The sequence below is a fragment of the Neopelma chrysocephalum genome, unplaced genomic scaffold (genome assembly GCF_003984885.1).
Source record: "Neopelma chrysocephalum unplaced genomic scaffold, ASM398488v2 Primary Assembly neopelma1_76, whole genome shotgun sequence".
Classification (NCBI taxonomy): Eukaryota; Metazoa; Chordata; class Aves; order Passeriformes; family Pipridae; genus Neopelma; species Neopelma chrysocephalum.
Window position 1 is genome coordinate 15,226,582 of NW_020897737.1, and position 22,927 is coordinate 15,249,508.

General features: G+C 41.3%; 1 protein-coding gene across 1 annotated transcript in view; it reads left to right on the top strand.

The window, feature by feature from the left end:
- Positions 1–22,927, top strand: part of DSCAM (DS cell adhesion molecule) — a 442,671-nt gene that overhangs the window by 405,527 nt on the left and 14,217 nt on the right. Inside the window, exons 28-32 of the mRNA XM_027689234.1 lie at positions 1,564–1,594; positions 7,618–7,733; positions 10,134–10,283; positions 14,657–14,854; positions 18,237–18,539. Of these exons, the coding sequence (XP_027545035.1) occupies positions 1,564–1,594; positions 7,618–7,733; positions 10,134–10,283; positions 14,657–14,854; positions 18,237–18,539 (798 nt within the window). The remainder of the gene's footprint in view (positions 1–1,563; positions 1,595–7,617; positions 7,734–10,133; positions 10,284–14,656; positions 14,855–18,236; positions 18,540–22,927) is intronic.

Genomic DNA, 22,927 nt, shown 5'->3' on the forward strand with positions numbered 1-22,927 from the left:
GCCCCAGCAAATGGGCCTTCCCTCCACCTGGAACTTGCCCTGCTTTGTGCTGGAAAGGGATAAGAGGAGGTTAAAAATAAAGGAATGGAGCAAATAGACCTCAAGGAAGCCCAGAAATCCAGCTTCTCCAGTAGTAGGTGAGGAATAAAGGCTAAGACAGAGAAGCTGGCACTGTATCAGAGGAACAGAATGCAGAAAGTGGATGGAAGGGGTTTGGTTGAGATTTTCAATGAATAAAAAGAGCCCTTTGTCCATTCCTTTTGAAAATTAATGCAACTCAAGCTGGAAAGATGTGTTAAGATGGTGGATTGTTTCTGCCTTCATCCTCTGAATTTTAAAGGCAGATATTTAATAGAATCATTGGTAAGGAACATGTTGTAGGTGTTGGAGACCCAAGAGGTGGTTGAGGAATAAAAAAGGTGAGATGGAGAAAACAAAGGCAAATTCAGTAAATGCCTTGGCAGGTGCCGTTAGATTTACAAGAAGCAGATAAAAGAAGTAATGTAAAGTTTCACATAAGAGGAGAGTTGTTTGAAGACTGAGAACTTGGAATTGTTTTCTTCTCAGATTTGCTTCACTTGGTTGCACAAAAGGCTGCTTTGTTGCTGTGTGATATGCTTAAGGACTCTGGAGTCAGCATTTTTAAGTGAGTTTGTTTAGCAGCAGATTGCAGGAGAACAAAGCAGAGTTGTCTATTTTTACTGAATGATACCACAGAAATAATTATATTATATTGATAAAGTTTTACAGAAACCTACGTGAAAAACCAAACTTCAGCTGTGTCTTTTGAACTCAGTATCGAAATAATTATATGCCCAAAGGATTTTCTGCTAATAATAGCAGCAGTGACAACAACAGAAGAAATGTTTTTCCTTCAGCAGAGCCTCATTTTGCAGGGCTGATCCATGTGGGAATAACCACCCCCTGTTTTGTGTGTTGACAGCCCTCTGAAGACCCAGTAGTAGTTTTGAGTTATTGCTCATGGAAAAACATTCATATTTGGGAGTAACCAAACAAGTTTTTGCCAGGCAGGTTCAGGCTGGACATCAGGAAGAATTTCTTCTGAAAGGGTGGTCAGGCATTGGAAGGGGCTGCCCAGGGAGGTGGTGGAGTTCCCATCCCTGGAGGTGTCCAAGGAAGAACTGGATGTGGCACTCAGTTTTGGGGGACAAGGTGGGGATTGGTCACAGGGTGGGGATTGGTCACAGGATGGACTCGATGGTCTGAGAGGGCTTTTCCAACCTAAATAATTCTGGGATTGAACAGAGATCCCCATTACTTGTTAAACTGTTCCTACTTTTAATATGTTTATGTAATTTTTTTTCCAGTTAAGCCACTGGTAACTTGCACTTCTCTAAGCATCTTTTCTCCTACTGAGGAACTAATTGGACTGTTTGGGGCTGAAATGCAATTTCAGCAAAATTGGAGGCTATTTTATTCTTGCCACTGATCTGAGAAACAGCAGTGGTCTTACACATGGCTGATTCAAATCACTTACTTCCTAATAATGCATCTATCAAATAGATTTTCATTTGTGATGACATTTCTTCTATTTTCTTCTAGATGCAAAGAGTTTGGCTGAAATGCTTATGAGGTAAGAATAGATTTTTTTTTTAATTGAAAAATGTCTGTCAACCACAGCATCATGTTTAAAAATGACTGTAGGGACAAATGGGGAAGTAAACTTTCTATTTCTAAACCCTTTTTAAAAATACACCCTATGACTGTCTGTTAAGAGCTAGGACACTTGATGGTTAGAAATGAGAGAAAGAAGACAGTTTGTGGACAATATCCATGAGGGAATACAATGATAAAAAAACCTGATAACTTGTGCTAGTAGATTAAATTGTAGAAGCTATGTAGGTCCATTTCGACATTTTTCCTATTCCAAATAAACATTTTCATAATATGTATCAAAGTAATTGCTCTTCAGAGATCATCTGATTAAAGGCAATAAATTTCTGGATGTGAATATCTCTAAACTTTACAGCAGTGTTTATGTAATTCACTATTGTTAGCTGCTTATACCCAAAGGTGTAGAAGAGCAGGTAAATCCATTTATTAGTTTTCAGTTCTGTTCCATCAGCTCAGCATTCAGAAATCTAATTCAGTTGTTGAATTGCATCACAATGACTACCCTGGCACCACAATTCTTTCAAAGTTGGAAATTTCATATCTTCAGTGTTTATTGTTTTGTCTAGGGAAAATACTGAACTTTAGAACTGCTGCATATATTTGAAACTGGGATCACCAAGGGGGGATTTTTAAGTTCAAACGAATTTTGGGTTGCTGGCAAATATATTTATACTCGAGCAACAAATTTGAGTGTATCACAGATATTTTATCCAATGAACCGTACTCGAACTTCCTCACCCGTGATAAACTTCACATCCCTTTTTAAGAATATACTTCCTAAAGACGTGGTGACAGATGGGTTTAGTGTAAATTCAGCTCTATGCCATCGGTCTGCAAGTACATCTGAATAAGCCCAGTGATGTTAACAAGAGCAGTCATGCAGGGCAGGTCATCCCCTCCCCCTCTGCCCGTCGGAAACCCCTGCAAGCAGCAGACTGTGGGTCTCAGCAGCTCCAGGAACGTGTGCTCTGGTGCTTTTGGTGTCACAGCAAACAGCCCAGATTAGCATATGCAGCAAGTCTGTTCCCTTAAGAAACCCAGCACGGACTGGCTGAAGCTCCTGCATGAAGAGATCCAGTCCAAGTGAGCTCTGCTCAAAACAAACCTGCAAAACTGGGGAACCTCTGCCTTAACCCTGGTTGGCTTCACAAGCCTCGTGGCTGCCTCTGCAAGGCTGTTTCAGAGTCTCACTCCTCTGATACTTAGAAAACTTCATCAAACTGCCAACATAAGTGACCAGGTTTGACCCACTTTTTCCTTTGGTGATGGTGACTTCTAAATTAAAGGGCTTTTCCCTGTCCACCTGATGTACCCAGAGAGCAGCCAGGTCCCTTCTCAGCCTTTAGTTCAGAGCTATTTTTCAGGGTAACTCATCTGCCACCATTTCATTTTGCTTTTCCTGGTACCAGCATTGAAATATGATCATCAAGCCAGTTTCTCTCATCTCATTTATTTACAAATAATCTTGTTTTTATTAAATAGTCATATTTTATATTTCTTTCCCAGAAGTGTGAACAAAAGCAAATGACTATTACATCAGAACTTCAGAGGAAGTAGGGGATATAGGACTACATTTGCAGACACATCAGAATTTGAAACTCTCATTTGTGATAAATCTGGGAAATACCTTCAACCAGACCTATCACCATTAGATATTCCTGAAAATGCATCATATTAATAATCAAAGTATAATAAACCCTCTCCAAAGCAACGGTCACGTATTATAAAGACCGATATTTTTTATAGCTTTTAGATTTCACCAAAATCTGCTCTGATAAAAATATCAAGGCAGGGGGTATTTGGGGAGAGGGCAGGAAAGATGATTCCCTGCTTGGTAGGAGGGTGTGAGGGCTGGACAGAGCTCTGTGTATCTCTCCCTTTGAGGAGATTTTTATGAGCGTGTGTAAAGCGGATTAAGAATGGAGCTTTAGTCTCTGCTTTGAGAGTCGCTGGCTTTGGCTGTGTAAGTCAAATGTCTGCAGAGCAGGATAAGCCTCAGAAGTCAGCAGTTTAAAGGGAGCTGCACAACTTGTTGTTGATACCTTAAACTCACAAATAAAAACTCACAAATATAAACTGCTGCTGGACAATCACAGCTTTTTTATGATTCTTTTGGGTGAAAGCGCCAGTCCAGCCACACTCTTCGAAACAGTTCACTGTGGATCAGTTTAGCAATTCTTTTAAATTGAGTATAGAGCTTTTAAACAGAGCTTTTACATTTTGAGCACAAGGTGAAGGATCTTTTCTCCCCAAATATTCCTCTGTCAGGCTGATTACTTACAAAGATTTAGTTTTCCATATGTTTTTATGACAACCAGCTTGGGCAAACAGGAACCTGTGGGGTTGGCCTGACTCTCTGCCAAGGGCCCAAAATGACTCTGAGTTTCCAGAGCACCATATTCAATCCCTTTACATAACTAGCTTGACATGTTTAACCTTCTGTGCACACAGATATTTTCAGTCACTCAAATAAATATTGTTGTATTAAAGATCCAGAAAGATAGCTTAAAAATGGGTATTATGTTAACTATGCACTCTTTCAAAATGCCTTGTCCAAAGTACTTCCTCTGGAAAAGGCCCTTTTATGCACAGACTGTACATAAAAGCTGTTCTCAATCAGACCCAAAGGCCCACATGCCCAAGTACCTGTTTTAAATAGTGGCTAAAAGGAGACACTTTATTAGAGTAAAAGACTGCAGCAAATGCTGAGAGAGAGCTGGCGTTATTCAGCATGGAAACGGCTTTGGGGAGATCTCGTTGAGGCTTTCCAGCACCTTGAAGGGGCTTTTAAAAAGGAGGGAGAGAGACTTTTTATATGGGCAGATAATGACAGGACAAGGGGCAATGGTTTTAAACTGACAGAGGACAGGTTTAGATTGGATATTAGAAAGAAATTCTTAACTCAGAGGGTGGTGAGGCCCTGGCACAGGTTGCCCAGAGAAGCTGTGGCTGCCCCATCCCTGGAAGTGTCCAGAGCCAGGTTGGATGAGGCTCTGACCAACCTGATCTAGTGGAAGGTGTCCCTGCCCTGGCAGGGGAGTTGGAACTGGATGATCTTTAAGGTCCTTTCCACCACAAGCCATTTTATGATTCTATGACTCATTCCCCAGACAAGGCTCCCAACAATTTGGAGCTCAGAGATTCTTTGAACCAGAGGGAGTTAATTATATTCTACACAGATCCTTACAAGGTCTGACAGGTAAAGAATACCACATGCTTATATTTGGGATTTTTATAACTGCAAATATAGAAAAATAAGGGTAGATACATTGTCTCCCTTTAAAGAATTAATTATTGTACTCCTCATCCCCCAGACTGTTACAATAATTTGATGCCTGAATTTTCCTAGGTTAGAAAATACTTGGGCACCAAACTTCAAAACTGAAAGCCTAAAGCTCTTTGCCTTGTTTCCGAGTCCTAGAGGTACTTCATTGCTGTTGGCACTTTAGGTTTTTATAACTTGAAAGTTGAGCCAGTGTGGTGCAGAGAAAATAATTCAAAATTCCTTGAGCCAGAGTGAGGCAGCCCCCTAATCAGCAGCAACCCTCTTGCTTCTGCCAACTGCCTGTGTTTGGACACCTCATGTCACTGCACTGCTGCGTAAAGTGGAATTAATTAGACCAGCAGGGAGGAGGAGAGAGATCCCACAAACCAAGGCAGAGCTCTCGAGCACAGTAGGGAATATTCCTGACTTCAGAGAGCTCTGGATTCCAGTTGGGGCTTGAAAAACCTTCCATGTATTTTACATAAAGCTGTCCCTGGAGACAAGAGTGGGATGGGGAATTCTCTCCTGGCAGGTGAGCAATGTAACTGCAAACCCGGGGAACTGTCCTCCTGCTCCCTGTGGTCCAAACAATATTTTCTGTGCAGTTGAGTACTTTCCAGTAATAGAAATACAGAGCATTCATCCTGCAGAAGAGATTCTACAACTCACCGGGATTCTGGGATCTGCATTCCTTGAATAAGATGTATCATTTGATCCCTGTATTTCCTGCATCCCTAGTGAGTGAAGAGGGGTGTAATAATGCATTTGCTAGAGTCAGTTTTGCATTGCACAGATTCTGTATGTATCTGATTGCATATATCCTGTATCTGTTGGATTATTGAAATTTGACATTAAAAATTCAGTTTCCTAATTGATCATAGCTTTGCTCTACAATCCTGGGACAAGCCCAAAGTAATCCAGCTTTTCAAGGGCATGTCTTTAAGCATATCTGGCACACAGATAATATATTAGTCTCTGATTCTCTCAACATTTCAGCAACTTGAGTGGAAACCAATAGGACAGTGGCCTCTAATGCATGCAGAGACTTTGAGAACGTCAGTGTGGAATTTATCTGCATTTGACAATACTAAATGACTTTGTAAAAATATGAACTTAGTAAGACACTGTGACTACTATTATCCACTGATTATATACGGAGAAAATTCTGGAAGCCCCTGGGTAGCTCTTTTGATAATTTGCTTCCATGATGATTAAATGAGGCATAAACGAGGCACCAGTTGTGGGCTGTTTGACTGCGTTTCAGCTGTCCATCTGCACATATGGAAACACTACCACCTGATCTCCCCAGGAAAAGACACAGACATTAAATTTGAGATGCACAGATAGTGTTGATGCTGGGGACAGCAAGAGCAGGGAAAGCCAGAAGGTGAGACTTAGCCAGAGAGGTGAACCTGTGTGCATTTAGGTCCTACGTCTGGGTGTGGAGCAGAATCGCCGACCACATGACTAGAAAATTCCTCCTGGAAAGGACTCTAGAATACCTCCAGACCTGAGATAATCAGGTCTTGCTCACATGGAGGCACAGCAGGAAATTAGCCCACATTTCCTGGAGATGTGGGCTCATCACACACGCATTAATCTCTGACGTCGAGGCCCGTGCTGGGGAAGAGCCGAGCTTATCATCAAGCAGCTTAATAGTCCTCTGCTGATTCCATTAACAACAATAATTCATTGCCAAAGCAGAATTAAACTGAGTGATCTACAGCTATTTTACACCCGAAAATGAGCCTCCACTTGGTTTTAAAGCTCTTTGAAGTTGGAGCACTTGGATCACACCGCTGGCTGATTTGTCAGAACTCCCCTCAGCCTCCCTGCGTAAAGTATTTTCAAATGTTTCATTTCATCCAAAGAGTAATTACATCTAAAAGGGCAGAAAGTTCCTGGGTTTTTAGTGCAATCTGAAGGTTTCTTGGTGCAAGCTGTGAGCAAGAAATGACTGCAGCACTCAGTTTTACTATCCATTTTCATTTTCTTTCGGTAGACAGCTCATTTAAGAAGTCATTTTCTGGTACACAGACTTTAAAATGAAATTGTTTCAATTTGCATGATGGTAGAATAATTGGTTTATGTTCATTTTTGGAGTATTGCATCAATCAATTAGATATAATCCATGAATATAAACAAGATTTGCGATTTTAGTCTTGGAACATCGATGGGACTAAAACCTTTATTTATTTTATGCTATCTATTAATAGTATTCCTAGTTATTAATTTACTTTTTCATTTATCAGTTCTAGTGATATTTGGGAGTTATCTCATGAAAAATAATGAAAATATTAAAAAAACAATTAGAAATTACTCAAGGCATCCTTTTCCTACCAACCTGTTTGATCAGCTGTGTGTTGCTTTACTGAGATTCACGAGGAAGGAAAGAAAAGGTCCGTCTTCCAAAGTGTTTTCACTAATTTCATTATGTGACAACACTTGAAGAAAACTGTGAAATTTTCAGGAGATTCCCACTGATAAAGAATAGAGCAAATCCCTGCACACTGTGCCTTCATCTAACAGCTTGTCATGTGCAATAAATTAATACTCTGCACTTGTTCTGAAGAGGGGAAAATAAGACCTATGAGTGTTTTTGATGATTATGGTGACATTATTTTTGTTTGAGCTGGACAGGCTTAAAATGAGGATGTTTGCAAACATGTTTTCATTGAGGCAGAGTGTTGAAGTGTTCAATTCTCTTCCGTTTTCAGCAAGAACACCAGGACATCAGATACACTTAATAAACAGCAGCAAACACTGAGGATGCACATAGACATTCCCAGAGCACAACTTCTGATCGAGGAGAGGGACACCATGGAGACCATTGGTAAACTTGGGCTTATTTTCTCTTAATGTAATGGGCACTTTTAGGTGGAATTCCTTTACCTCACACCATTTCCTCACTGCACACATCAAGAAAAAAAGAGCTACAAAGTAATTTCCCACATTTGAAAACTGAACTGATTTTTTTTTTCCTCCCCTTTGAGTCATTTCCCACTTTAAGTAATCTCAGTGCAGTATTTAAAATAATGCAGGACATTAGGAAAATGAAGCTGTTGGAAAGAGCCTTTTGAAGAAAATGTAATTGAAGACTGGCAGTTTTATGATTTTCATTTTGATTTCTCTTTTGGCTCTGGGTAGGCAGTTGGATCACTGGCACTACTTAAAATGAAAATGAAATTCTGAAACTACAATCTCAGTATTTAAAGATTTGCTACAGCCAACTTCTAAAACTTACATGTTGCATATTGTGTCCACCTGTTCACAGCAAATGATATTTCAACATTTTGATCAGTTTTCAGCTTTTGTATATCTATGCAAATTTCAAATCTAGACTGCTTGATACAACAGAAAAACAAGATTTCTCATGTGGCTGGCACATAGCTGAACTGTCATGAAAAATAGACAGTTTGGTGTTGGTTGTTTGGGTTTTTTTCCCCAAATAATTTAAACACAAGATGTCTGGAAACACAGCAGAATAAAAATCCAACATTTTGTGACTGTAGGGGTGCACACTGTGGCAAGACACTCTTGGCTGATCTTGTTAGGCTCCTAACTTTACTTTTTTGGGTAAAAATCTGTGTAAAAGCAGCTTTTGATGGCTGAGAATTAACAACATCCCAGGGATGGTGTGGCCAGAGAGGAAAGTCAGCAAGCTGAGAGCGGCATCTCTGCACCTCCTGCCCATGCCCATCCCAGATTTGAAAAGGAGATGCTTCACCTGAAATACAGACTTCTAAAATCATGATTGGAGCTTCCCAAAACCTGCCCTTCACCCTAAAGAACAGCTTTAGCTTTTGAGTTACAGCTGCTGAGCAGTGGAGGGGGGGGAGTCATGGTGAAAATACTATTAGTGCCTTAACTGCAGCAATGTGATCATGGCCTGGTAACAGCCAGCTTTCCACACAGCACTCGGAATAAGCTGGGATTTTGGCAGTGTTTGACAGAGTTTGCTGCCAAGAGGCTTTATTCCCAACCTGAATAAGAGCTCATCTTTTGCCAGAGACGGAGGGATTTTGATTTCATAATGCTCATTCTATTTATGGCCTTCTTTGGGTAAAAAATGCTGGTTATGTTATTGTGCGGAGCTGTTCGCCCTTGTGGTGTCTTGTCAAGTTAAAAAGAAAACCAAAACAAAAACCAGGAATGCTTAGAAGAGGCAGATCAACCTCTGCTGACTGGTAAATGCCCAGAAACTCTACTGACTGTCAGTCTACTTGGAATACATTACAAATCCATATAGCATTGCACAGTGGGAAATCCTTGTGGCTGTTATTGCTGTTCTGAACGGATAAAAAGACTGTAAAGAATGCAAAAGAAAGTCTGATAGCACAGCAAATAGTTGCTCTGCAAGCACAAAAAGATTTATTGCTGTTAAACCATCCATGATCAAGTGGACCAGATTCCTCTTTGGAGCAAAAAAAAAAAATAAATATACAATGCAGAGATCACAACTGAAACAAAAATATTAATAAATAACAATAAAAAAGTAAGTGCTGCAAAGCACTGGTTTCCTGCAGGGATCAAGGTCTGTGTAGAAATTTGGTGAATATATCCAAACCCACAGGGAAGAAACAGCAGCAAAACCATACAGTAGTAAAGGTTAGTGCTCACCTTTTTTATTCCTTCCCAAGGTCGGGCTTCCCACCTTTCTTTCCACCTGCAGGAAAAGCAGTCCTGGGTCATGGCCATCCCTCCTGCAATATCCTGTCTCTGGAGAAAAAGGGGACTGGTAGAAGGTTCATTAGCAACATTACCTAATGACTTCTTTTGGGGGAGACATGGGTGATTTCACGTTAAAAATCAGGAATAAATGAACAGTAAAAAGGAATAAATTGAACATGTAGTTGAAAAGCTCATCTGAGCTCTCTGGAAATGAAGGGGAAGAGGGCAGTGTTCAGAAGATGGGAATGAAGGAAATAGGGCTGAAACTAATTGCACACAAATCAGCTTTTTGGGAGGATGTTTAACAGTCTGCCTCAGTTGCACATCTCTAAGATGAAATCACAAAGAAAATGACACTTATTCTTTTGTTTTGTGTGAACTTTCAGTTTAAACCCAGAGGTTCCCAAGCTGTGGTGGCTTCAGAGCCACCCCCAGTCCTTCAGAGAAAAGGGAGCTGCCTCTGTCCATGGTGGTGCCCAGCTGGAAATAAGTTTGGGGACTTATGAAGGCAAACCCAAAATTCACTACTCATTCTCTGATGTTTGTTTTTTTTCACTTACAGATGACAGATCGACAGTTCTGCTCACTGATGCTGACTTTGGAGAGACATCCAAGCAGAAGTCCCTGACTGTCACCCACACAGTCCATTACCAGTCTGTGTCACAAGCCACAGGACCACTGGTGGATGTTTCTGATGCCCGGCCAGGAACAAGTAAGCACATGAGAAAACGGGTTTTTCTAGAGAGGAGAAAGCCATAAAAAAGATTAATACTCTGCTCCTGCACTTGCATCCTCATCCTTCTGTCTGAGAGTAGAGAGATGTCTATTTAGGTCAGCAGAGGACTTTTCTCAAACAATTGCACTTAGGGATTCAATAAGGTAAAAATTGCATGTGCATCTGAAATGTAGGTGTAATTTGAAATAATTCATACCTGGCTTTCATTAGACCAAAAGCATGCTGGATTTTAATTTCCTGAATTTATTGGGTAAATTAGCTTAATGGCTTTTAGTGTCTAATATAATTTTTTTTCCTCTGTGATCAATCTTTATTGTATTTCAAAATACATCTTTCCTCCCTACCTCTCCATCAGGCAAAAAATACATTTCTCATTATCGCTTTCTCAAAAAAAAGAAAAAGTTTTATTTCTGGTTTTAGTTATTTTGCTAAATTGCTTTTCCCAGATATATTCATGCTGAGTTATTCTTATAGTGATTAAAATCCTATCATAAGTTAATATACTGATGCAATCCATTCTTCCCCTTCCTCTCATGAATACGTTCCATATCTATGTAAATGGAGAAAAAAAACCACTAGATTGAAGGATTACTTATGAGTTAGGAGTTTTATGTAAGTGGAGTTCACAGCAGTGAGCAGTTGCTGAAATCACTTGGATTATTTCTATCCGCTGATCATTTTAGAATCTGTTTATTTGGTGAGTTTGGTGAACATAAATGCTGAAAGTTCAGTTACTAGAAAGCAGGTTGTTTGAAAAATCTTCATCTCATCCCCATTTCCACCCCAGTCTTTATAAAAAAATAGCTGTTCTAGTCCTGTCTTTGCTGCTTTTGTACCTCTGTCAGCTTTAAGACGTGGTCAGTCATTTCTTGAGGACTAGATTAGTACCCCAGTACTAATATTAGTACCATATTTTTCCTCTGTGGAGAGTCATGGCCTTTGAATTAGAAGAGTCAATGTACAATTTTTTGTTTTCCTCCTGGGACCACTCTTGTCTCACTCCTCTAGTTCATGTTCATGCTGGCTGGCCTGATCACTGAGAGCAAAAATACCATTTTATCCTTTTTATCATGCTGGCAGATCAAGATTGTCTGATTGAACATCGTTTTCCAACCCTGCCTTTTCTAATAAGGAAAGAGGCAAATCTCATGCCTGTGTCAAACCACAGCACTTTGTAGCCCCAGCAACTTCTTACCTAATGCCTTTATTGTGTGAAACTGTGTCCTTCATTCCACTGCAGCCAGGGAGAGGATTCCTTCAAATTAAACATGGATTTAACTCATGTGTAGGAGTATGATCAGTGTCCAGCCCTGCTTTGGAAATGAAAATCCACCATCACCTTTATTATGCAGTAAAGATCTGATTGCAGAAGGGCTGGATCAAAGAATTCCAGAGAGTTGTCTGGATAGAAGACACTAAGAAAGCTTTGACAGAGGCTGGGCTGTGAGATTTTGTCCAGACCCACAGCTTTCTCTGTGAGAGGAGAGCAGTGCCCAGTTGGGTCTCAGAAGTTATGGATCCTCCCACCTGAGCACACTCACACTCACTGGGTGGCAAATATTCCCTTACAGCACTTTTTAAGTTGTTCTCTTGTTCTTATTTATTTATTTATAACACAGATGCTCCGTGACCCTTTGCCTTGCTCACCTCAGCTCTCTGCAGTTCTGCCTCAGCGTGTGACAGCAGGGCTGGGGCACCAGATGGGAGCTGTTTTCCATCACACTGCAGCTCTGGAACTTGCTGTGTGTGTGCTGCAGAGCCTTGCACAGGCACAGCACAGCTGGGGCAGAGCTGCTGCTCAGCACATGCTCAGCAGGACGAGGACTGACCTCCTGAGTGCTAGCAGGAGGCTCTCCCAGCTCCTTCAGACTGCTGACAAAATCCCATGGGATCAGAGAACAGTTGAGGTCTGAAGGGACATCTGGACACTGGTTAGTCCAGCCCCTCTGCTCACCTAGGGCTGGTTGCCCAGGGCCATGCCCGGATGACTTTTGGTTGTCTCCAAGGGTGGAGGCTCCACCACCTGTCAGGGCAACCTGTGCCAGGGCTCGCTCACCCTCACATGAAGTGGTTCCTGGTTTGCAGAGGGAAGCTCCCATGTTTCACCTTGTGAAATGTCTCTGGTCCTCTCACTGGGCACCACTTGCAAGGTCCTGGCTCTGTCCTCTTTGCACCTTCCCTTCAGGTATTTTATATACAACGATGAGATTCCCCCTGATCCTTCTCTTCTCCAGACCAAGCAGCCCCAGCCCCGTGCCAACAGTTGTCCCACCAGCACTCTTCCTTCTTTCCTTCATCTTTTCCCTCAGAGCAACCACAAGACTCACTTCTGGCCACTCCACAGCCACGTGCCAAATTCCCACAGCTGGTAGAGGCAGTAGTTTATAAAACCAACAGGCTGGGAACATCATGCCAGGAGTATTTTTGGATGTTATCCACGTGCTGCACTACCAGGAGGATCAATTATCAATGGCACCAGGCTCTAATTTTTCCACTGCTGTAGGAGAAGATGAGAAATAGGACAGGGATCAGACCATAGCTGGTATTTGTAAATAAATACCTTGTTTCTTTGAAGCAGCAGAATACAAATTCTCACTGGGAATGCTTAGGCAGAATCAATGCTCAGAATCATTATCTGGGTATTGGCTTTTTGGTTTTAATTGCTTCTGCTGAAGTCTCTTACCTCAAAGACTGACAACTTCAGCATTTGAATGTCAAAGAACATTTGAATAGCTTTGAATTTTTCATTTCTAATACCCTTTCTCTCTATTGTCAGCTATATCCTTTCAGAAGCTTCGAGGAGAAATCCTTCAGTGCTGATGTAGTCACTCTCTGTTTGCCACATAATGATTTTTTTTCTTGCACTTGCTTTATTAGACTCACTTTTACAGAAGAACAATTCATTAATAAAATTAAGGAGGTCAATTTTGGCAAACATAGTTTGCTTTTACTCTCTTGGTCACCCTATTATCTCTAGGATAATAAAAAATTGCTGACCTTAAACAAGTAGCAAATTATTTTTAAAGTTTTAGAAATTGTATTAATTTACTAATTGTTTTAAAGCAGTCAAAGCTTTATAAACCTGTTCCTGTAACTCTGATGGCACTATTACAACTTATGTTTTATGTCTTGGCTACTTGTTGAAATAAAATTGGGAATCTGTAGCTGATCAATACTGTAATATAGTAATGGTATGTCCAGAATAGCAAATTGTATCACCACATTTCTGAGAACATCTTTTTAGAAACTGAGAGCAGGTTTTGTGAGGTATTTCTGGGGGCATATCTATGCTGATAATTTGCCTTACACTTCACTTGAGGTGTGGTGTGAAATCTCTCACCAAATCTACTTGCCTTGTGCTCTTTCACATCCCAAAGTGGTTTTAGTACTGGAGAACCACTTGTGTTGGAGTAAAGGGATAATGAATGTGTCAGTGGAAGACTGATGGGGCTCCCAGCTCTTCATTGCACCTGCAAATGTAGAGTTTCATTAGAAAGAGGGTATTTCTAAAAAGCATTAGCAGTTTGGTAATTACGAGCACTTTCACTGTTCATTTTTTCCCTCCCAAAGAATGTTTTGGGTTTGTTTTTTTTCTAACCAACATCATTTCAGTGGCCATCCCCTTCTGGAAGGGGAAAGCAAAGGGCCAAGTGACAAAAAAAGTCAAATAAATGAGTAAATGATTAAGCAGAAGAATAGTCTCAAATATGATAAAGGTTAAACAAGGAGAGGTACAATACTGTTCAAACATATTCCTGATAAAATTGAATCCAGGATTACTCTGGCCTCCTCCTCAGAAGGAATTGCCTGCTGTGTATCCTGATTTTAGGGGAAGAATGTTCATCACATGAAAAAGAGCTAGAAAGAAGTAGATGTGACTGGCCTTTCACCATGAAAACCAGTATGAGTGTTTCTGTTCTCTGTAGAAGAACAAGCATCTGACTTCCCTCACATCCAGTAATTGGCAGGCTGGAGTTTTCATTTCTTCGTAATTCATCCTCTAAAATTTGTAGACCCCTAGGTTGTCTCCATAGGGCAACTGGTGACCAGTGACAGGCCCAGGGAAGGGCTGGAGCTGTGCCAGGGCAGGGTCAGGTTGAATCTCAGGACAAGGTTCTCCCCCCAGAGGGTGGTTGGGCACTGACCAGGCTCCCCAGGGCAGTGGGCACAGCCCCAAGGCTGCCAGAGCTCCAGGAGGGTTTGGACAATGCTCTGAGGGACAGGGGGGATTGTTGGGGTGTCCTGGGCAGGGCCTTCCAACTCAGGATATTCTAGGATTCTACAGCTCCGACAGGGCTTGTTTCCTTACCAACCCACGAGGCAAAGCCCCTGTGTGTTACCCCCCACAGATCCCACCACGAGGAGGAGCGCCAAAACCGGGCCCACCGCTCGCAACCGCTACGCCAGCCAGTGGACCCTCAACAGACCTCACCCCACCATATCAGCTCACACCCTCACCACGGACTGGAGGCTTCCCACCCCCAGGCCAGCGGGATCAGTGGACAAGGAGAGCGACAGCTACAGCGTCAGCCCCTCGCAGGACACAGGTACGGGGCTCTCCGCTGGGAAAATGGGAACAGCGGCAGCTCCGGGAATGTCCTTGCTCCTGGATGTGCCTCATTTGGTGCTTGGGTGTCATTATTCTTTCCCTGCTGGGCTGTTTGTTCTGCAGGGTATTTATAAGGGGTGCCACGAAGCGCTTGCGGTGCTAATGATAACAAATATTGTGCCCCTGGTTCTTCACACTCGTGCTGGAGACCTCTGAAAGGTTGTTTTTTTCCTGTAGCTTCCTGAAGGAAAAGGAAAAAGTAGGAGAATGTGCTGCCTGAAATGGCACTGACTAGGAAGGGGCAGTTTTAGCAACCAGGAATGTCCCTGAGTCACGCATGGAATGGTTTTCGGATTCGAGCTACACTCACATTAGTATTTATGTTTTTGCATCCACGTAATATGTTCACAGGGTTTATTTTAAGTGCAAAAAAAAAAGAGAGGGAAAATTCTGGAAGTACAGTCCAAGTCCAAATCTGTTCATAGCACTGAGTTCTGCAGGATCTAGCTCTGATCTTCCTGGGAAACAGCATAGGGCTTATTCCTCTGGATGACAAGTGGGGAGACACTGAATACATATTCTGCCTGCAGTCTTCATCTCTTCTTGCTGCCTTCACATTACAAATGCAACTGTAACTGAAAAATAAGCTTTATCCACTGCCCTACACTGAACACGTGACAAAAAAAGCAAACAAATGAGTAAATGGTTAAGCAGAAGAATAGTCTCAAAACAAATACGATAAAGGTTAAATAAGAACAGAGGTAAAATACTGTTCAAAGGTATTCCTGATAAAAGTGAATCCAGGATTACACTGCCCTCCTCAGAAGAAGAAATTGCCTACTGTTTATCCTGATTTTAGGGGAAAAGTGTTCATCAAATGTGTGTCAGAGCTAAAAGTAGTAGATGTGACTGGCCTTTCACCATGAAAACCAGTATGAGTGTTTCTGTTCTCTGTAGAAGAACAAACATCTGACTTCCCTCACATCCAGTAATTACAGGCTGGAGTTCTCATCTTTTCATAACCCATCCTCTAAAATTTGTAGACCCCTAGGTTGCCTCCATGGGGTAATGGCAGTCAATAGACACCTCCAGCCAGCTGACAAACTTCATCTTGAATTCTTCAGGTAGAATTATCATAAAGCTTTAAAGATTAACTCTTAATAGCTACACAAACATAAACAGCAAATCTTCTCTCAGAAACCCTTTCTGCAGACATTCCAAGTTTCAGGTGCATTTGGACGTGTTCCAACGTTGTCACCCAAGGATATATTTCCAATGTCTGTGGCAAAGGGCAGAAATTAAATTTACTGTGTGGTTTAATGGACAAACTACAATTTTGTAAACAGACTTCAAAATCTATATCTTAACATGGCTACACTCCTACTCTGTGTCTACCTTTGAGCACAGTGATTCATGTAAGGGATATCAAGTTTTAAGTCATGCTGAAGAAAGGTTTTCCTGTGCCAAAATGCAGCTCTATTATGCCACTTGTTTCTGGGAAAAGAATAGAGTTGGTTTAATCTAAGCTTAAAATTTTCAAATAAATATATGTAGCCAAATCATGTGCTCAAGAATCAATTGAGCTGTTATGGAACATTTGATCCCTTTTCCAATATGGAATTCATATTTCTGAAGCCAGTTGATGCAGTTGATATTTGGCAGAATTTAGCACTTCTTCTAAAAGCAATTCCAGGCTTACAAAGCAGTAGCTTTTAAGCTTAGGAGAAATACATGATAGCAGTTTAAAGCTGTAACTAAGCTCAAATGTTCTAACTAGAGGCCATTAGAAATTTTCTGATTAATCTATATCCATGAAGTTCATGGAGTTTCATAAAGTTCTCCCTGGGCTTGGATGAACTTCCATCACATCTAAAGTAGCTGTTCAAGCAGATTGGTCCTGGAATTGGTCCTTGGTGTTCAAGCCACAGGTCCTGAGCTTCACGGACCAAACATTTTATGATTTTTGCATGACCATCATATTTACAGACACTGCTCTGTGGCACTGGGCAACTGCTGCCTTCTGGGAGTTTCCAGCTGACCAGAAATTTGGAAAGACGTCACTGTGGTCTGATTTACAAATCAAATGTGAAAAACGGAATGATGTTTCCTGTGGGTGGAAAGGAAAAAAAAAAAAAAAAAAGAAGAAAAAGCCCTGTTAAGTTCTGGTCAGCTCAAAATCTTAAGCAAGTTACAGCATATTGTAGAAGTACTTGTCATTTTAAATAATGTATGGCCTTATTTACAAGTGGCAGGAGTGTTGTTCTTTGTGCACGATGAAAACTGATGCAGGCACGCAATAAAAAAGATAAAGATTTGCAATAACGACACACTTGCCTCTGGCTGCTACAGGAGGCCCATTTTTATGAATTAGCTATTACATTGTGCCTGTTTATTGAACATCACCAACAATGTCTGAAATTGCACAGATCTTGTGATGAAACACGACTTCTGCCCAAGGAACTTCTAGAAGTCCTCTGCTCTTCCAGCCCACTGGAGTAGAAGAGCAATGGGAGCAACAGCCCAGTGATTTGTCCCTGCAGAAACGAGCCCTGCTCTTCCAGAATGCTTTTTAAAGTATCAGTAGCCATTTACATCTTCAATAATGGTGTTGTTGAAGAGATATTGATATTCTCAGAACCTCATCTGGAGAAAAGAACAGCTTGTAGGTCATAATAACCTGTGTGTCAAATATGAATCCCCCATTAGCTTCGGCAGCATTGAAAAAAAGGCATTGAGTGACTGCAGGCTGTACTTACCAAATATTGCTTTCTTAAGACCTTTGTTCCCAATGAAATGAGTTAGTGTTTTACCTGGTGTCTAGGGAGACAATATCTGAGATATACTGCCTTTATATTTGACCTTTGTTCTCAGGACTTTCTTAAAAAAAATACAGATAGATAGATGTACAATGGAAACAGGGCAAAAAAAATCTGTCCTTTCTCATCTAGACATCACCTCATCAATACACTTCTGAGATGCATTAAAAAGTTAATGTAAGGAAAATGTTCCTTATTTTGCTAAATCTGGGTTGTGGGGTTGAAACATTTTTAAGGCGTTTAGGTTTCAGAGAAATGATTTTTTTGTAAAAAAAAAAAAAGAAAAAAGTAACGTTTTTAATTTGCTAAAGGTTGTTTCTTCTAAAACACGAATTTAATGTTAAACCACATGATGCTGCTCACAGAATGAGATTATGTGTAACCGTCAAATGAGTGACTAAACCAACACTTGTGCAGGCATTTATAGTGAAGGAGATTCCTTTAAGTCGCCCTGATAATTCTGTGTTTTGTTCTGAGGCACCACCACACTCAGAGCTTTTCTCCCAGGAAGGATTGTGCAGCTTGTTTCCTTTCTCTCACTGTTTGTCCTCCCCGACGCTTCAGATCGAGCGAGGAGCAGCATGGTCTCCACAGAAAGTGCCTCCTCAACGTACGAAGAGCTGGCGAGGGCGTACGAGCACGCCAAGATGGAAGAGCAGCTGAGACACGCCAAGTTCACCATCACCGAGTGCTTCATATCAGACACCTCCTCGGAGCAGCTCACGGCAGGGACTAACGACTACACCGACAGCCTCACCTCCAGCACGCCGTCGGAGTCGGGGATCTGCAGGTTCACAGCGTCCCCCCCCAAACCTCAGGATGGAGGGAGGGTGATGAACATGGCGGTTCCAAAGGCACATCGGCCAGGTGAGGCTCGGGATGCGATGTTTGGGCCCTTGGGGGGAGAGTTTTGCCTCAGGCTGGGCAGCAGGAGAGGGTCTGTCTCAACGGGAGGCTTTCCTTTCTCAACGGGAAAGAAAGTCCACAATATATCCTGTAACTACTTACAGATACTCCCCCGGGCAGATGGAGCTCGTCAGCCCTGTGAGGCCATCCATCTAAGAGAAGGTCACTCTAAACAAACCTACGTCCTGAGGACCTCACTGCCATTGTCCAAGCTTGCTTGGCCCCGGCAGATGAACCTTAGGATTAAAGGGTGGGCTCAGTTCAGCGCAAGCTGTGTCTCACCTAAAAAAATCCATTGCGCAGGCTGGAAAGGTAGAAGACCTTTCCCAAAATCTTCATTTGCAAAGACTGGCCATACTTACAGAGATAACTGGTTTCGTCCCAGTTAATATAACATTTGAGCATGTTCTCCCATCTACAGAAAACAGGGAAATTTAGGGACAGAAAGAAGCTGTCTGAGCCATCAAATCCACTCCTCTACACTTGCAGCCATCAGGCAGTTGACCCTTCTGGGATAAATAAGACCATATGTGGGTCCATCTGCCCGTCTCCAGCTCAAACCACCCACTGATAAAACGTGTCTCCCTGCAGTGCTTCGTGCTGGAGAGCAAAGTTCACTGTCATAGCAGTTCATAAAGACAGATTGTAGAAGTTGTACCATCCCTTCTGCTTTGTAGCTTGTCACACACGTAATAACCCTTTGGTGATGTTCTGGAGCTGTTACACTCTCTCTTTGACATCACCTAATATCAAACAAGGGATATCTAAAAGGGGGGGAGTAAAAAATGGAGAAAATTAATAGCTCAAGGAATACGGAGCTTTCTACCTTCAGACAAATTTAAACCCACTCCAACTTCTCACTGACTGAAGGTGCCTGAGGGTCATCCATCTATTAGGCTCAATCAAATTTCCCTTGCACAAAAAATGCTGTTTCAAGGGATCCCCCAGTGCCCAACAGCATAGGGAGACTATTTGTGATAATCTGAGATCAAACACTTCATAAAATCTTCTCAGAAGATTTATCAGTCTTTGTTACAGGATACATAAAGTGACACTGTGGAGGAGGATTCAAATGGGGGAAAGGCATAATTATGTTTGTGTGCTTTCTGAAAAAATGATTTGGTTTATTTTATTTTACTTGACTTAATTTTTTAAATTTTATTTTGTATTTTATTTCCTTTTATTTTATTTTATACATTTGCCAGTGTGGATGGGGTTAGTTATATACACAGGAAGTAATCAGTAGTGGTCGTGTCTGTAAAAAAGAGTAATGACTGAGCTATGTGTGGTCTTTTTCTAATTATTCACCATAAATGGAAAAGCAGTGAATGCAGAGGAATGGAAGGTGGACAGTGGTATCAGGAAAGTCATTCAAAAGCAGGACCTGACACTGAAAAGAAAGCATAAAGGATTTTGCCAAGAGAAAGCTCAAAGAAAAATGTGGGAAGAAAGAGACCAAGCAGAAGGTAGAAAGTTATAATACTCAGGGCAGGAAATTAGTGTGTCACACAGATAGATAAGAGGGAAAATAAGTAGGAAATAAAATAGTGAGAGAAATTGCTGATTTCTGTGTAGTCACAGAGTAGAACCACAAACCCAGGAGCTGTAGAAATAGATAAAGATAAAAATACTTTTCATTTCTAGCTCAAAAGAAGGAAGATAAATATTTATTCCTGCTCTGCTAAAGGGAAGCATCTGCATTCACAGCTAAGTCAAAATTGCAGCTCTTCCCTTGCAGTCAGTCAACAAATATTTTTTATCATTTCTTTAACAAATATCTCTTCTTTTCATGTTCCAAATACATCATTTATGCATATTTAGTATTTGGAAGTATTCTAATATATTCCATATAAAGTTGATTTTCTTGAGGGCAGATAACACCAAAACTTGGTCCCTGTGCTTGAGTTAAAAACTTCCAGGTTTGGAACATCCTTAGAGCTCCTCTAGTGATTTACAGACTTGTCATATTTATCTCTGTTAGTTTTAATGGCTTTATTTTTTTTACCTACTTGTCTTGATTACCTTTAGCTTTCCTTTGCAGTAAGGAATTGAAATATATTATAAAATTAATAATTAGGTTCATTACCTTGAAAAAAAAATTGAGTGTTCCAGTGGAGCAGCTTGAATGTTGGCCCATAAATATTGACTAATACATTATTAAAGGTCACTTTAGGAAGGGCTTCAAACAAAACACATGGACTGAAAGAATTTTCAAGAGTAGCAGACAAAACAATATTTTTAGTGTTCAAATCAGTGAGGAAAGACTTACTGGGCATCTTCCTTCTTTCACCCACCACTTCAAAAATTCTCCAGGGGTAATTAGTTATTCAAATACAATCAATCAAAGTATTTCTGCATTTGAGAATATGCAGAAGAAATAAAAAGCCTAATGTATTTAGATTGAGTAGATGAGAACATTTGAGATAAAACTGCTTCAGCACACCTTTATTCTTCCTTGAAGTAAGTATTTTCTTCCAAGATAACTTTCACCTGTTTTCATGGTGCTTTGCTTTTCTTCTCAGCCAACTCAATCCTTCTTGGACAGTGTCGCTTCCAATAACTTCTTCCTCTTCCTTCCTAATTTCTGACCTTGCTTTTCAAACTCTTCCTGTTGCAACTTGTGGTTGCAGTAAAGGTTCAAGAGTTTGCAATAAGTAATGTTTGTTTTTCCAAATTATCTCCCAGCAAGACACTTTCAGGAAGACTGTTAGAAAAAGTTATGTTGATAAATGGGACATTTGGAAACTAATTTACCCCACGGCAAAGCTGCAACTTGTACACAAGAAAAGTAAGGATGGAATCTACTGGTGAAGACTTTGTCTAGCATAACTGACTGAGCATTAATTCTTAGCTTTTTCCTGCCCATAAGTGTTTGGTATGAGCAAGCAAAATATTGGATCACCTGAGTCTTGGCTTCAGAAGATCTTCCTGTGGGTTTCTGAGGGCACCCCATCTCATGTCACTGATTGTTCCCTTGGTTTTCCTGAGCCTCCCACAGGATTCTGTGGTACCTGTGTAGTCAAGTCTCCTGATCAAACACTTCATGTTCAACTTGATGTCCACCAGGACCCCCAGGGTCTGCAAAGCTTCTTCCCAGCTGGGTGGCCCTCAGCATGTACTGGGGTTGTTCCTTCACACGTGCAGGACTGTGCCCTTCCCCTTTTTGATCTCTGTGAGGTTTGTTTTGGCCCCTTTCTCCAGCGTTTCCAGGTCCCTCTGGATGTCACCATGACCCTCTGGTGTGTCAGCCACGCCTCCCAGTTTTCAATCCACCTGATTATCTGCTCCTCTGTCCCGTAATTCATCAGCTTCTCCATGAGGATCTTACAGGAGACAGTGCCAAAAGCCTTTCTGAAGCCACAGGAGACAATATTTACTGATTTCCACTCATCTCCCAAGCCAATCATTTCACTGTATAAGGTTATCAGGTTGGTCAAGCATGACTTCCCCTTGCTGAATCCGTGCTGACTTTTGCTCTTCATGTGCCTAAAAATGGTTTCCAGGATTAACTGCTCCATCCCTTTCCCAGGGATGGAGGTAAGGCTGAGTGGCTTGTTGGTTCCTGCATCCTCTTTCTTGTCCTTCTTGAAGGCAGGACTGACATTTGATTTCTTCCAGTCTTCAGGCACTTCCCCCAACCACCATAATCAATCAAAGGTTATTGAGAGTGGCCTCACAAAGATATCTGCCAGTTCCCTCAGCACTTGTATGTGCATTCCATCAAGGTCCATGGATTTACATGGATCCAGTTTGCTTAAATACTCCTTGACATGATCCTTGTACACCAAGGGTAGGTCTTCCTCACTCCAAACACTTCCACATTTTCCCTGGCCTTCCGACTGTCACTCACAATGACAATATATATCCTTACAGAACACTTTCCTGTTGTCTTTGACTTCCCTGGCCAGATTTAACTTCAGTTCGGCCTTGACTTTCTTAACCACATTTCTGCATGTTTGGACAGTATCTTTGTGTTCCCTCTGGATTATCTGTGCCTGTTTTCACCCTCTTGGGTGCTCCCGCTTTGTGCCTGAGTTTTGCCAGGAGATCCTTGTTCATCCGTGCAGGGCTCTGGGAATTTTTGTGCTCATTGAGCTCGGAGGAGGTGATCCTTGAATATCAACCAGCTCTCCTAGACATGAGGCTACTTCTGGTTGACTGTACAAACACCTACAAATGTTTTCTGGATCATTGTCCTGACACCAGGCCAAAGCTTTCAAGTGTATACAGAAAATTTTATTAAACAGTCTTCAATAAAATATACTTCAGAAGTTGCACTTTTCTTAAAATTTTCAGAAGTCATGGCTACAGAAAATGGAACATGGAAGTAAGATATTTTTAATTAATTC